The 16,468-nt window shown below is 47.6% G+C and overlaps 1 protein-coding gene across 1 annotated transcript in view; it reads left to right on the top strand.

The window, feature by feature from the left end:
• The window catches only part of Prkca (protein kinase C alpha), a 396,832-nt gene that overhangs the window by 339,963 nt on the left and 40,401 nt on the right, over positions 1–16,468 (top strand). The window contains exons 9-13 of the mRNA XM_087909850.1: positions 6,248–6,385; positions 8,514–8,687; positions 11,172–11,263; positions 13,654–13,716; positions 14,712–14,850. Of these exons, the coding sequence (XP_087765976.1) occupies positions 6,248–6,385; positions 8,514–8,687; positions 11,172–11,263; positions 13,654–13,716; positions 14,712–14,850 (606 nt within the window). The remainder of the gene's footprint in view (positions 1–6,247; positions 6,386–8,513; positions 8,688–11,171; positions 11,264–13,653; positions 13,717–14,711; positions 14,851–16,468) is intronic.

Genomic DNA, 16,468 nt, shown 5'->3' on the forward strand with positions numbered 1-16,468 from the left:
TGGTGACACCCATTCTGGGGCCACCTGGAGCACAGGAGCCAGCGGGTCCAGGGTCCTATGTTTGGGAGAATGTGGCGTCCTTCCCTTCCTCCATAGCCCCATCCAAACCCCTTGACTTGATGACTCTACATCTATTAAGGAATCTAAACAAGAGAGAGGCTCAAACTGAAAGTGCTGTGTCTGCCTGCTCTAGAAACAGTGACAACAGGAACAGCCGAGGTGCCCAACAGCAGAGTGAGAACCCACTAGCACACGGCTAGGAAATGCGGTTAGAGTGGAATTCTGTGTCGCTAAACATGGAGTGAAAATGAGAAATTGCAGGACGTTTGTAGAACATTACCAGTGATTGGTCTCTAGCTGAGAAAATTATAGGTACTTTTTTTCTCCTTTAAAAAAATAGTATGTACCTTAAATTTTTCTAAAATGGACTTATATCACTTTATCTCAAGAAGCAATAACTCTGCCTTTTAGAAAACGTTATGTGAAAAGACATTCATTCATTCATTCATTCAGAGAAGTTGAGGTACACCAAGCCCCAGACATGTCCTAAGTTCTGGAGATAGACCAGAGAGAGCTCGGCAGAGGAGCTCAAGCCCTTTCCAGTGCAGACAGAGGGTGACCAGAGCACAGAGCATAAAGAGACCAGGAAGAGGAAGAGGGAACACAAACTACAGGGATCAGGGTTCCAGGGATGGCTGACAGGGTGAGTGATAGACTAGAAGAAAAATGGGTTTGCCTTTGTGGGTCACAGGAGGTAGGAAGCTCAAAGGTCTTCGTGGGGCAGCATGCCTGGCCTGTTCCAATAAATGACAAATGAGCTAGCCAGAGAACAACAGGCTTCTCACATACTTTGCTGTGCTGCCCACAATCCTGTAATGCCCACTAAGTAGCATCCTTTTAACCTGTTGCCTAGCAACTGGGTAGCAGGACTAGATGTCAGGACTCACTGCTGTTTGGAAACAGGGGCACTAACCTTGCTGACAGGTCCCTCTAGCAATCCCTCCCCAAGCCCTCGCAATTAGCTTCTGAAGCACTCAGGTGCTCTGAGCCAATACTGAATGTGTATGGGTAAATATATTACCTTGAAGGCAAGGTTCTCGGCCTTGGTTCTGTATGGCACAACCACTTCTGCTAATCCTTTCCTGCTTTGTGGAGCGGTGCTGAAATGCCTTGCCAGGGTTCAGATAATGAGCCCAGGACATTTTTCACCATGAGAGGATAAAGAAAAACATGTAAGAGAAATCCATGACAGTTCTTGTGCTTCCGTGGTTGGGCGCCATTGGCCTGTGCACCCCTGGAATGTCAGAAGTAGCAAGACCCTTCCGCAGCTCTTGAGTTCAGTGGCGGTCACTATGTGACACTGCAGATCTGATGAGTACACCCATCAGAGCCATACTTGTACTAAGGCAAGGAGATCCTTCTATTGAAGACACATTCACAAAACAAGAACGAAGCAGACCATTTAAAGTAGGGCCGAGGGGAGTTAGGCACTGACCTGCAGCTCAGAGGTTGCCCAAGTAGCCACTGGGAAACTTAGGCTCATACTGCAGTGTGGGTCTTAGGGCTTGGATAGACCAGAACTTCCTGTCGAAATTTCCAGGCAAAGAGGTGTGGCATGAGAGCCAACAAGTGGTAACAGCATACTCACCCCAACATTGGTTTGTGTGTGTGTATGTCTGTTTGCTTGTTTAACAAAGCTAGTGTACACTCACCACACACAATTCAAGCAAGGCGTCGTTGGCACTAACTTAGACCTCCACCATCACTGCCACCAAAAGTCAAATCATCTCAGTTCTGATGCTGCAAATGGTTTAACCTGATAGAAATGTGTGTCTCCCACCTGCCTGCCCTTCAGATGCCTAGCGTAAGGTATTAATGTTGTGATCATTATTTTATGGATTTCAAAGTCAGAGTCGCATGTAATCCTGGCTGCCTTGCACTCCTGGTCCAGCTGCCTCTGCCTCCTGTGTGCTGAAACTGACTTCAGGACTGCACCACTGCACCCCACGCTGCAAGTCATTTGGCGTGAAACTCCATCCTGGTCTTAATTTGAAAACCCCGCATTAGTGGGTTGAGCATAAGGAGTCCCTCACATTGTCCAGACAAGTCCTTGGACTCAGGAGGGGCCACTTATATACCCATGACTTGCTTCCAGCAGATGCTGACATGCAAGGATCTGGGCTTGCAGTGTTCAGATTCGTGTTGTAGGGTTGGCTTGCCCTCTGCTCACCCTGTAACCCTCCAGGGGCTACACAATGCCTCTGTAGTTCCAAATGAGATTCGTTATTAGTTGGTGATTAGCTCATTTCCTCATGAGGGGTGGACATTGGGTAGTCTCAGAGCCTGGAAATCCAGGTGGCATCACAAAGCCAGGGTGGACAAATGCTCAGGTGCCATCTTTTGGAGACGCCGAATTCCCCAGGTGCAAGTTATTTTAGTCAAAGCCGATAACAGACACTCTACCTTTATCTAACTAGGGACAGGAGAAGAGAGTATAGAAAGTTCTAGCATTTAGAATTACCTTGCTCTATTTTACAACATCACACATCAAGGTTTTCATTTTTCCTTTTTTGATTAATTTCTATGCTCTTTTGTTTTGCTTTGCTTTGTTTCAATATAGAGTTTCTCTTTGTAGCCCTGGCTGTCCTGGAACTCACTCTGTAGACCAGGTTGGCCTCAAACTCAGAGATCCTCCTGCCTCTGCCTCCTGCGTGCTGGAATTCAAGCTACCATGCCCAACCGCATGCTTTTCTATAAACTTTTGCCTTAGCCCAGTGGTTCTCAACCTTCCTAATGCTGTGACCCTTTAATACAGTTCCTCATGTGTGGTAACCCCAACCATAACATTATTTTCATTGCTATTTCAAAACTGTAATCTTACTACTGTTACAAATTATAATGTAAATATCTGATATGCAGGATTTCTGATATGCGACCCAATGAGAAGGTCGTTCGACCCCCACTAGTTGAGAACCACTGCCTTAACCCGTCTTAGCCCAACTCTGCAAGGGACTTGAAATCTAGATGCTGCTTAAGTTTCCAGTTGGTCTCCTGCCATCCCCTGCCCTGAGAGATTGTGAGGCCCAGGGGACATACATATCCTGTGCAGACAAGACAAGAAGCGTGTGCAAGGACCATGGGGAGTCATAGTCCATTTCCTGTTGCTGCAACAAAACACCCAAAGCTAGCCAGTATGTAAATTAAAGGTGGTTATCTAGCTATGGGTCTGAAGGGTCAGAAGCATGAGTCAGTATCTGCCTGCCCTGTGGTGAGGGCCCACATCAGGCAGAAAATGGAAGGGGCCTTCTGAGCGCTCATCCTCTTGCCCCTGTCCGCTGTCAGCTTCTGCCAACTGAATCCTGTTTGCTCTCACCCCAGCAGGGCATCTGCCCATGTTGGTTCCTGTTTACATTGCTATAGTAAAGGATGTCAGCGGGTGGCAATGGGCTCCGGCTGTATCCCTGCACACACACACACACACACACACACACACACACACACACACACACACATATATTGATTCAATTTGCACTCTTGGTGAAGTCTGCGCCACACTCATGACAGCCAGAGTAATGTCAACAATATGCAAGTCAGGAAAGGCAGGTCTCTGGGTCCTGCTGTGAAGCCAGTTGCCAAGCAACCCCTTCAAAACCAAGAGGAAGAGATTGTGGGCTCAGAAGCGGAGCCCTTATGGGATGGCTGTGCCTTTTAGAATGTGACCTGGGGAAGAAGAGAAAGCCAGCTGTTCACAGCATCTGGTCTCTGTCCAGGGACCTTCCTAGAAGGCATCTAGGACTGCCCCCAAACTCCCAAACACACACACACACACACACACACACACACACACACACACACACACCTGACAGCTGCTGAATATCTCTGGCTATCTTCTCAAACTCCATAGGATTTCAACCCCCTCTGCCTGTTGAGCTTGCCCAAAGGCAGGCCCAGACCAGCACAGCTGAAATACTTAGGGATTTTCCTGTTGCTTTAGAAGACTCAGTAAGAGAGATGGCTGGGTGTCCTTGTGTAGCAAGACCTGCAGATGGCAGAATGGAGCTGGCTCCAGAATGCTCTGTAGGAAAACTAGGACGGTGGGCAGTGCCACTCTGGATGGCAACACATGCATAAAGATACCTGGGTCACTTATACCTTGGGGCTAGTTTGGGCAGGAGTGAAATCTACCTCCACCCCATGTACTGGGCCCCCACCAGCCAGCTGTCCATCTTGAGTACAGTTAGGGATGCCACCTTCTCTTGACCTGGACCCCATACACTGGCCTCTGTGAGCTTAGCACCTACATCCCAAACTACTGAGTGAGCCATCTCAGATGGAGCTGCACTTTGGGGGAGACTTTTCCTGAGCAGTATGAGCTGACACTGGTCATGCCCGCATTCTCATCCTAATGCAGCGTAGGGGACTGCCTAAATTGGGTTGGTTCGTGGTCACGTCTGTGAGGGATTGTCTTCATTGATGTGGAAAACCTTCGATGATAAACCTACAAGTCCACATTTTTCCCTAGAACTAGGACCCAGCCTTGCCAAGACATCTGTCCATAATGAGACCTCCTGGAGGCCTCCTTACCTCCTCTGCTATCTACCCATGACCTACTGTGGTTGTTTGAATAAGAATGCCCCCCATTGACTCATATATTCAACTGCTTAGTCACCAGGGAGTGGCGCTATTTGAGAAGGATTCGAAGGTGTGGCCTTGTTGGAATAGATGTGACCTTATTGAAGGAAGTGTGTCACTGAGGGTGGGCTTTGAAATCTCAAAAGTCTACTCAAGGCCCAGTCTGTCTCTGCCTCTCTGCCTCTCAGATCAGGCTGTAACCCTGGGCTACTGCTCCAGTACCGTGAGTGCCACCGTGTTTCAGCCGTGCCCCTGCCACAATGATAATGGACTAACCCTCTGAAACTAGAGGCAAACCCCAATTAAATGCTTTCTTGCATAAGAGTTGACTTGGTCATGACGTCTCTTCACAGCAGTAGAACAATGACGGAGACACCTCCCCATAGAAGTGTTGACCTGAGTGACTGCCTTACACCACGACTGAGTTCAAACCCACACTTAGGTCTGTGACCCCGAGGAAAAGGAGACGCTCCTAACATAAAGAACACATCTAAAGCAGCACTCCTCAACCTGTCTGCTGTTGCACCCCTTTCACACAATTCCTCGGGTTGTGGTGACCCCAGCTTTTATGAAAGTGTTTCCATTGCTACTTCATTGCTTTAATTTTGCTGCTGTTATGAATCATAACGTAAGTATCTGATATGTGACCCCTGTGAAAGGGTCATTCGACATCCAAAGGGCTTGAGACCCATAGGTTGAGAACCACTGATCTAAAGCAGTAACACTCACACTTGAAATCTGAGCTGAGGCCGTGGAAGAGCCACCAGCCGTCGGACATTGGCTCGCACTCTCATTGTCAAGCAGACATTTCTGAATGCTAAGTCTGGCAGCGGATGTGATACTGGCCCCACCCTGACTTCTCTGCTTTCTCAGGGGATTCCTTGCTGTTCCCATGGCATCTCCTTTGCCTTTTCTTTCTGCCAAGCCCTCTTCCTTTTCCCAGTTGGCAGTGAGAATGGGGCTCTCCATGAAAGCCCGACACCAGTGGCTCCCTCCGGGGTTGTGTGGCGTGGCTCTGGTGACACAAGCCCCTTCTGGTAGCAGAGCATCCTGGGTATCCTCCAGGCTGATGGAAAGCCAGATGCCAGGAGCTATTTCTTTACATCAATCCAATCCTTAACCAAACAAACCCCTGCTCTGGCTCTTCTCTTGAAAGTAGCAATAAATCATCCTCAGAGCTCACCAATTAGGCAACTCCTCTCTGGAGAACGTTCCGCTGTCGTTTCTGCCTGGGTACAAATTTCCTTCATATGGATTAATTTTGTTACAAAATCCACAACTAAGGAAAACATCCACTCACCGTCTCATTTGCTTGATTATGTTAACAACCCTCAAGAGGTCAACTTTCCTTCCCAGAATCAGAATTCGCCTGCCCCGGGCAGGTTGCATGTACGGAGTTGTTAACTAGGTGAAGAGTTTTCGCTTTGCAGATCTTGGCCAGGGGATGTGGACAGCCGCTGAGCATCGTCCGTACCCTCCCATTTCTCTTCTCAGCCCGTCGCCCGCTCCCCACAGCTGACATCCAGCTTATTAGCCGTGTGCTTGCTGGTTTCTGGCACTCCTTCCTGGGGGACGAAAGACGACCAATGACTTTTCGTGTCTGTGCTTGTTTCAGAAAGCCAAGCTCGGCCCTGCTGGTAACAAAGTCATCAGCCCATCCGAAGACAGGAAGCAACCCTCCAACAACCTTGACAGAGTGAAACTCACGGACTTCAATTTCCTCATGGTGCTGGGGAAGGGGAGTTTTGGGAAGGTAAGAAGGGAGGCGTTTTGCGTAAATGGTTGCCTCAGTGCTGCTCGGCATCGGAGCACATAGGCACAGTTTTTGGGTAGTTTGGGCACCAATTACAAACAGCTGTCGTGATGGATGGACGACTCAGCAGTTAAGAGTACTTGCTTTCCTTCCAGAGAACCTGTGTTTGGTCTCCAGCACCCTTCAGGCAACTCATAACCGACCGCCTGTAATTCTAGCTCTGGGAAACCCAGCAGCTCTGGCCTCCGTGGCACCTGTGCTCACACGCACATACTCCACAATACACATGCACACATATGTACATAGTTAGAAATAAAATAAATCTTTTTGAACAACTGTGCTGAGATTTTGGAGCTCGCTCAATCAATAATGTACTTGAGCCCATGTGAAGCGTGCTGGCATGCATGAATAGTACCAACACTGGAGACAAGCGGATCATGAGGCCCAACTGGCCAGCTAACCTAGCCTACTTGGCCAGTTCAAATGCAGCAAGAGACACTACCTCACAAAAAAAAAAAGGAAAAAGGAAAGAAAGGGTGAGAAAGGGTGATTGATTGATTGATTGATTGTGCCTGAGGTTGTCCTCTGGCCTTTAAACCAGTATGAACTTAATTGCAAGTGTGTGCACATGCATGTGGGTGTACACACAACGCACATACACAAAACCCAAAAAGCTATAGAGAGTTAGTTTGTGGTGTCCCCATTTCCCAATGTTCAGACTAGAGGGCATGCTTCAAAATGCTAGCAGCATGATTAATTTTCACAACTAGAAATTGCACGTGACATTGCCCTAAGCCTGGGTGATCGTCATGGTGAGACCCTATGTTGGGGCCTTGTGGACTCCAGTCTGCACACCATTGTTTGGCCTCTGTGGCCGCAAACCTTGTGATGGATCCATGAACTGATTTTTCTTTTTCTTTGTGTCCTTGGCCTTCAAGATTGCAAAGCTTACATTTTACTCTTAGAATGTTTCCAGAAAACATGAATATGGATAATTCCAGACTAATCCCATTAGAGAATATTAAATATTCCCATTATTAGACAAGATAGCAACTTTATATATTAATGCCCTACACTGTCTACAAACCTGGATACTTTAAAAAGGAGTGTGAATGATAAAGGAATTTTTACTTAAAGTATCTTACAATACTTGAAAATCCAAACGTAGAGTTTATGTTATTCAGCTTTATATAATTATATTGAATTACCTGAGGCTATTTATTTATAAAGATAAAAGGTTTGTCTTGGCTCATGGTCTTAGAGGTTTCAGTTCATGTTTGAGCGGTCCCATTACTCTGGGCCTTTCATGAGATAGTACCTCGCGGCAGGAATGTGTGCTGGAATAAACGTCATCATCATTTCATCCGCCAGGAAACAAAACAAGAAAAGAACGTGGCTGTGGTCCCAGAGTGCCCTTTGAAGGCGTTGCACACCCCCAATAACCTAAGGACCTGTGATAGCTAGCTTTCATTGTCAATTTAACAGAACCAAGAGTCTCTTGGAAATGGAGTCTCAATGAGGGATGGTCTATCGGTTTGGACTATGGGAATGTATATGGGGGATTGTTTCACAGAGTTAGTTGATATGAAGAAACCCAGCCCACTGTGAGAAGCACCATTCCCTAGGCAAGCAAGTTGTCCTTAACTGCTCAAGGGTGAGCCGAGCGCAAACATGCAAGCAAGGGAGCATGTACGTACCGAGTCTTTCTTGAGTGTGACTGTGATGTGACGAGATGTTTGACATTCCTGCCTTGACTTCTCCACAGTGATGGACTGTAACCTGGAATTGGATGCAGAAATAAGTCCTTTCCCCTCTTAAGTTATGAGGGTGTCAGAGTATTTTATCCCAGCAACAGAACTGAAGCTAGAATGGGCCTTAGCTTCTGCAGGGCCTCCCACTTCCCACTGTTGCCACACCAGGCACCAAGACTTTTCTGCATGTGGGCTTTAAGTACTGCTAGCCATGATAAAACCGCACCAAAATGTCTGAGGACTTTTCCACCTCACACGCACTGATTGCACCTGCTGTCGTTGAACCACCTCCTGTTCTTGTTCCTCACAGCCCTGCTCCCACTCCCAGGACCAGTGTTTGTCCACCAGTGTTGAGCCTTCTCTCCTTCCATGCCCAGGTGATGCTTGCTGACAGAAAGGGAACAGAGGAGCTGTACGCCATCAAGATCCTGAAGAAGGACGTGGTGATCCAGGATGATGACGTGGAGTGCACCATGGTGGAGAAGCGGGTGCTGGCGCTGCTCGACAAGCCCCCCTTCCTGACGCAGCTGCACTCCTGCTTCCAGACAGTGGTAAGGACCGTGGCTTCTGTCTAATGTTCTCCCTCTTACCTGGAGGCTGGATCATGGTCTCAAGACCCTCTCATCCTGATGATATAATTCAGTTTCCTTTAGGGACAGGCCACCGCTGCTTATCCTACATTGCAGTAGCATTGATGTTATGTTAAGTAATCTAGAGGTGAATTTTGCATCAGTAGGCACAAGTGCATGGACTGCATACAAATACTAAACCACTGTAAATAAAGGGCTTGCACATGGGTGAATCTAGGTATTCATTAGGGTTCCAGCAGTAGCTGTATGGAAGAGGTCTTCTTCATGCAGGCCCTATCCTAAGACGTATACAAAACAGCTATATATTTGCAGCACTGCCTTCTTTTTCAGTAGACCAGGCTGGCCTCGAACTCGGAGACCTGCTGTCTCTGCCTCCTAAGTTGCTGTGATTGAAGGTGTGTACCACCATGCTTGGCCAGCTCTGTTTTTAAAAACCACTGATCCAACTGCCAAGCACAGCATTAGAATACCAAGATACCCCATTTCTTAAGGAGCATGTCCCTGTAATGACACAGCAGGAAGAGCAAGCTGTGTCCTGTCCTGCAGCCCATAAGCTGTGAAAAAGGTCACAAAAATTGCATCCAAATTATATTTCCTGCCATGTGAAAATCAGATTTTAGCGCCTGGAAGTCAGTTTCTCAGGACAAAGCCACATCCATCCACTTCCCTGTCACCTGCAGCTACACCCGCACTGTGAAGGCCAAGATGAGGAGTTAGAAGAGACAAACAAAGCCTGTATCTACTATCTGACCCTTTACAGGAAAAAGTCCCTTATAAAAGACCCCAATAACTCTGTAACCTTTGTCACAGAGTAAAATGGAGAAGAAAAAAAGTTTGTATTACGAAGGCTCTGTGGGGCTTTTTAGTCACCAAAGAAGTCTTAATGTGTCATACATTAAGACACACCACAATGAGTAGGTGCACACCTTTAATCCCAGCACTTGGGAGGTAGAGGCAGGTGCATCTCTGTGAATTCAAGGATAGCCTCGTCTACAGAGCAAGTTCCAGGACAGCCAGGGCTACACAGAGAAACCCTGTCTCAAGAAAAAAAAAACCAGAATAATAATAATAACAACAACAATAATAGTATGCACCATAACGTGACAGCGCAGGCAGATGTCCTCCACCTCCAAGCCCCCCTTTTAAATGAGGTGCAGTTGTCGGGTCTCCTGAAACAGCTGTCGCTGTCCGTCACCTCACTTGTAAGTGCCCTGTGGCCAGGGATTGATGCATGATTATGTCCCCTCTTTTAAAATCTTGGGAGACACCCAAATGGCTTTGGACGGTCGAAGTCTCAAAACGGGGCGTCCCTGTGGGCACTTCTGCTGAGGCTGCAGAGCCAGCACTGGCCACTGGGTGTCAGCGTCATACTGGTCACTTAGCTCCTGCTGCACTCCCACCCCCTTCTCCCCACCCCTGCTGTCAGCTGCTCCAAACCTCCTGGAATGCCAGAGAGAGCTAGTGGCAAGGTAGGAGGAAGAAGGGAATCCCAACCCCAGTCCCTGACCCTATGCATGCCAGTGCAGCCCTGGAAAGTTGCAAAAAAACAAAGATGGCGTTAAAGCCAGAGAGTGGAGCCCCCCCCCCCCCGAAGCCACTTCCTGCTGTTAGCTCCAGCTCCATCCTCTCTCCCTCCCCAAACTGCACTTTAATGTTTAGTAGCCGCTGACAAAGTAGGGTGTTTTCTAGAACGAGCAGAGGTCAGCTTTTCCCGTGCTCTGTTGTGCTGTTAGTTATTTACTCATTAAATTCCCTGCTCTTTCGTATCTGTCCCAGCATAATGTCCTCATAAATATGCAGACTTACTTGCTCAGTGATGTATGCCCTCCGAGGGGCCAGCACTTAGCATACCAGTGGCAGAGAAAATTTTTATAAAGAGGCAATATTTGAACACGTTATGGAGGCAAAAGAACATTGATTAAAATTTCCATTTATGGTGCTCCCCTCTCCCTTCCCCCCACCAAATATCATTAAGTTTGTGTAATTTACAAGTTCGGCCTAACCCATGAGATATATTTTCAGACACATCCATTTAAGCGTCTTACTACATTAGCACGGCATACCTCCTGGATGTCGCAAGCCAGATTTTTACACCTGTGCACCATCGAGAATGCAGGTTAAGATGAAATGATGGGCCTGTATGGCGTCTTCATACCACCACTGGCTTGGAGCTGTGTTTTCTGTATGAGGGAGGACTGGGACGAATGTTTGAAGCCCTTACCGTAATAAGGCACATACGAAACCAGGAAGCGGGCATGTTATCAGACAGCCATCACCTACGGGTGATTACCCTTCCCAAGGCCTCCATGCCGTACCCCAGAAAAAATTGTGAAGAGCCCCAACAGAGTAGATCTGTCAGTGCTGTCCCGAATTTGCTAATGAGAAAGCAAAACAGATCAGCTCTGCCCGGGGGAGCCCTATTCACGTGTGAACCTTGGTTTACAGGACCGGCTATACTTCGTCATGGAATATGTCAACGGTGGGGACCTCATGTACCACATTCAGCAAGTAGGGAAATTTAAGGAGCCACAAGCAGTGTGAGTATTTTTTATTTTTATTAATATTGTGGTTTGGTTGTTGTTGTTGTATTGTTTTGTTTTGTTTTGAGTCCTATAATTCAGACAGCCTAATACTCCCAACTCCTTCTGGATAAAATGCCCAAGGGTGACTGACTGTGCTTGTATCTGATCGCGAAAACTTCCCAGAGTAGCAGACACACAGATAGGACTCATGTGTAATTGATTCTATTCTCAGCAAATAGGACATGCTGGTGCCCCCATCACCTACTAACACCCTTATAAATGGACTGCTTCACCGTTCATTGAGTAGATCCACACTCACTATGCACGTACCCAGCAAGAGTGTAAAGGAATGTGAGGCCAAGCCTTTGGGGAGCCCACACACTCCCGTGGCATTTGGAAAAGCCGTCCAACAATTTTAACACATTACTGAAACTGTACAAGTACACAGAGAGTACCACCAATACCCCAGGATTGAAGTACAAGTATACAGAGGGTACCACCAATACCCCAGAATTGGAGTACAAGAATACAGAGGGTTCCACCAATACCCCAGAATTGGAGTACAAGAATACAGAGGGTACCACCAATACCCCAAAACTGGAGAGTGGGAGCAGCACATAACTGGGGAATACCCAACCCAGAGGTAAGGGGAGCCTTCCAAAGTAGGGATAAGAAGAGATGGGGAGCCAGGTCCAGGGAGTGGCCTGCAGCTCAGGTGATGTAAGATAGAGAGGGGTTAGGTGGATGGGTGCCGAGCCTGCTGGGCAGGCAGCTGAGGAAGATGGCAGAGAGAAGGTCTCACAGAGCCCAGTGACTGAGGAAAGAAGGAAAAGATGGTGGAGCTGGTGCAAAGGGGCCTGTGGGAACCTGCAGGGATGAATCCGAGCTGGAATTGGGCCTTTATCTTTAAGGAACACTCTGGAAGAGGAAGAGCAAAAGTTGGTGATCTGGGTGAGAGAAGGAAACCTCTTTAAGTGAAGTCCTCAGGCCAGGGTGAGGACAGCTGTCAGGGTGGAAGGATCCTAAGGGACTGATCAGAACCTTATCTTGGAACCTCACACTGTGGGAATGCAGGGGCAGAGAAGTGGGTCCCGGGTGGACATGGAGGAGTCGTCCACAGGATCGGGAGGGGACACCGATCTCTGACATCCAGGGAGTCTGTGACATGAACAAAAGCAAACTGAGCAGAAAGCTGGTTTCCATACTTAAACACAGAGGTGCCATGGGCCTGACCCATTAGCCAGCCAGTGGGAATGGGGTTGGGGGTGGTGTTGTGGTCTGAAGCACTGTCAGAGGAATCTGGGCCTGGGCAGGATAATCTACTCTAGACAGATTAACTGGAGGCGGACAGGGAGCTCTTTAATCACAAGCTTTAAAAAATATCAAGAGGGCTTTTTCTGCTTTTATTTCTCCTAAGAAGCAAACACATTTTTACGCCTGCCCGTATCCCCTCATTGTACATCACAGAGCATTAAGATGCTCGCATTGTAAAATAAAGCTCAAAAGCCCAGAGCCAGAAAAGAGAGGCAGGAGGATGGCCACCTATGTCACCAAGTGACTGAATGGCACCTTGTCTGATACCCTTCCATCCTGCTTGAGCTGCAGGAAAGTTAAAAATATAGGAAACATGAAAAATAACACCAACATCACCTACGATCCTATCTCTTCCCTCTCCCCTGCCCCACCCCGGCCTTCCCTGCCAGCCCCCAGAGGCGGCCCCTCCGGTTTTTCTCCACTCCGTGGCTGTTGTGTTTATTTTAAGCCTCCAGGGCATGTTTATCCAGGCATGGACTCATGGCTCCATGGATTTCCAAGCCTCCCCAGTGCTATGCAAATTTTAAAGCATTGTTCTGCATTTAATCTGAGTTCCAGATATTAACCTATTAATGATTTTGAAGTGATGGTAATGACTGTTTTTATTATGAATGATTTAAAAGGGCAAACTCAGGCATGAATCATGGTGTGCGCCCCATTTATTCCACACGGCCCTTCGGCAGATGGGTAAAGAAGGAGCAAAGCAGCTGGAGCGCACGCTGCAGCTCCAGGCTTTGTCCTCAAACTCCGAAATCTCCTGCATCCCACTCAGCCATACCCCTGACACGGGAGAATCTCACAAGTAGTCACTCCTTAAGCTGCTACACTAGAAATCATTGTGTAGGGAGTAAAAGAGCCGCATGCTTTCGGTGGACAAGAAAAATAAGTCTGTCGCACGGGAGTGGTGGAGAGACAGGCAGAGCCAGCTGTGGAAAGCACACATACAGGGTGATCTCAGAGAGCTCTAGTCTCTCTCTCTCTCTCTCTCTCTCTCTCTCTCTCTCTCTCTCTCTCTCTCACCCGAACGTGAGTCAAAGAAGTATCCAGAAAGCCCCAGAAGCCAGATGTCTGAAGTGCACTTTCTTTTACAGATTCTACGCAGCAGAGATCTCCATTGGCCTGTTCTTTCTGCACAAAAGAGGGATCATTTACAGGTGTGTCTTGGAGCTCTTCTCGCAGCAGAGTGGTTGAGAGGTTTGGGGAGCCTCTGTGGGCAGGGGACTGATTCTGCCATGGGGACTTCAGACTTGCTGAGCCTCGCCTGCCTCTGCAGCCTCGGGCAAGCCAGAGCCACTTTTTGATTTCTGGTCTCAGAGCTGTCGCGTGTCTCCTCTCTGCTTGTCACGTTTTCCCCGCTCTGTTGACGGCGCCTTCCTCTGCCTTTTATTTGAATGGAGGACAGGGAGCAGCAGAAACTAGATTGCCACTCTAGGCACTCAGCAGGGGAAGAACATGGGCAGCCGGGGAGAGAGGGAAGCGGGAAGTACTGAATTAAATGCTTTGGGGTTGTGGTGAAAATGTGGCACCAAAAAAAGAAAATATCTTAAATAATTCAGAAGACAATGGTGGGGCTGGAGAGATGGCTCAGTGGTTCTGAGCATTGCCTGCTCTTCCAAAGGTTCTGAGTTCAATTCACAGCAACTACATGGTGGCTCACAACCATCTGTAATGCAGGCAGAACACTGAATACATAATAAATACATAAATCTTTAAAATAAAAAAGAAGAAATTGGCTCAGGCAGGTTAGAGGGTGCATGGAAGACAGAGTTACATGGGACGTTGCTCTAAACCTTTCACTTGGGGTACCTAGTTGTGTTTCTGTGTCCCCACTTCTGTGTCAGATATCAATAGATCAAGTGCCTAGAATCTCCCCAAACCTGATCATTTGAAATCCCTGGATTTGTAGCCACAGACATCATTGGGAATCAATAATTCAACCACTTATCATTTCCTTGGCATTTAAATGTCTACCATATCCCAGGCTCTGGAGAAAGAAAGACACAGTAATTCCTTGGTGTCTGGTCTCCAGGGACTTCCCACCTGAGAGCCACTGAGACGTCAGCTAGGCAAACATCCTTCTGTGTCACCAGCTGCAAGCAAATTAGGTCATGTAGTGGGAAGGCCCTGACATTCGCCTGCTCCCTTGCAGGGATCTGAAGCTGGACAACGTCATGCTGGATTCAGAAGGACATATCAAAATCGCCGATTTTGGGATGTGCAAGGAGCATATGATGGATGGAGTCACAACTAGGACCTTCTGTGGGACTCCTGACTACATTGCCCCAGAGGTAAGGGTCCCCAGTTGTTGTCAGTCTATAAACGCCTGCCCTTCAGAGAATGCCAGGTCATATGTGACCACAGAGTAAACTAAAGTAGACACAATATTCAAATAGGGAAAAGAAATAGGTGTGCCTGTCTCACATGGCAAAGCTATGTCCTATTTCATGGAACTTCTGCTTTTGTTCTGTGTCCCTCTGAGACAGTTGCATGATAAACTGTTTATCTTGCATGCCTGTGGTCATAAAGATTTCAGAGACACTGGAATTGGGGGGAATTTGCTTGTGTTTGCCATCTGCCTATAAGTGGAGAGTGAGAACCATGGTGGTTCTTAGTACCCTGGAGTGACGAGGACTCCGACTACATGGGGTTACAATTCTAATGCAGCAAGATGCAGTTGGCATGGTTAAAAGCATAGTTGGTTCCATGGTTTGTGTGTACAATAGTTGCCGTCATACTGTGTTTCTGAAAAAAAAAAAATCTCTTCCCTAGGCTGTGAAACGTCCTATATGCTAATAAGAGGGTTGGTCACAGCCCTGGGCCTCCATATAACTGTGTTCTGTCCACACAGTCTTTTTCACCTGTGCTCCAGCACGGTGGAAATTTGGGCTCCTGGTGGTCCAGCCTCAGCTCGCCACAGAGCCACTGTTGGCACAACCCACATCTGTACAACCTGATGCCCATGAGTTTATCTCAGATATAAGGAAGATAAGAAAGGAAAGCTCAGAGGCCAGACCAATGTGGGCTTTAAGCATGGCTGTTATCTATAGACTGTGAGGACTCAGGTCAATTTCTTAATCTCTGTGCCCTCCCCACTTTCTTTAACGAGTTAGTGATAGCAAGCGCCATGAGAGTGTACCCAGCGAGCCCTCACACTGCCACATGCTGTTGCCCTGGCGCGAGTCATTGCTCCTCAGGGAAGCTGAGCTTTGGTTTGAAGTGTGGCTACAACACACTTTCGTTATCAATTCAGTTTTTAAATTACATTGACTTGTGTGTGCACATGCATCGTGGCACCCATATAGAGGTCAGGGAAAAAGGAGTCTGTTCTCTCCTTCCACCATGTGGGGCCCAAGGATAGAACTTGGGTCATCAGTTTTGAGAGCAAGAGCCATCTAGCTGGCTGCCGAAATTCAGACTTTGAACCACGTGGCCAACGGTGATGTGATGTTGGTATTTAACTGATTAGGGCCTCCTTCCTGGGGGCCTACTCATTCTTACCTCCTGCCACACTCTGAACTTACATAATCACACTTTCCAAATGTACGTAATAAAGAGATGGTGCAGTAAGTATTACAGCCTTTGACCGCAGGGTGCTTTCTGAAGCCGCCTGCTGACAGGCAGATACAGAGAAGACTCTGGGGAAGATCCCGCCAGATGCCAGGATGCTTGATGGCAAAGGGTGGCAACAGCATGTCTAGGATAAAGGTGGCTTTGAACTCCCTCTCCATTAAGACCAGGCCTCTGCTGATCAAGCCCATGGCTTCTCATCTTTGCAGCACTCAGCCATCTGTTCTCATCAGGGATGGCACTCGTAGATGAAATTCTCTGTATAATTAAGATTTGTCCATTTGACTGACTTTTTTTTTGCTATTCACACATACATACATATAGAATTTTAATACAAAA

This window comes from Myodes glareolus, chromosome 9, assembly GCF_982192425.1.
Source record: "Myodes glareolus chromosome 9, mMyoGla1.1, whole genome shotgun sequence".
Classification (NCBI taxonomy): domain Eukaryota; kingdom Metazoa; phylum Chordata; class Mammalia; order Rodentia; family Cricetidae; genus Myodes; species Myodes glareolus.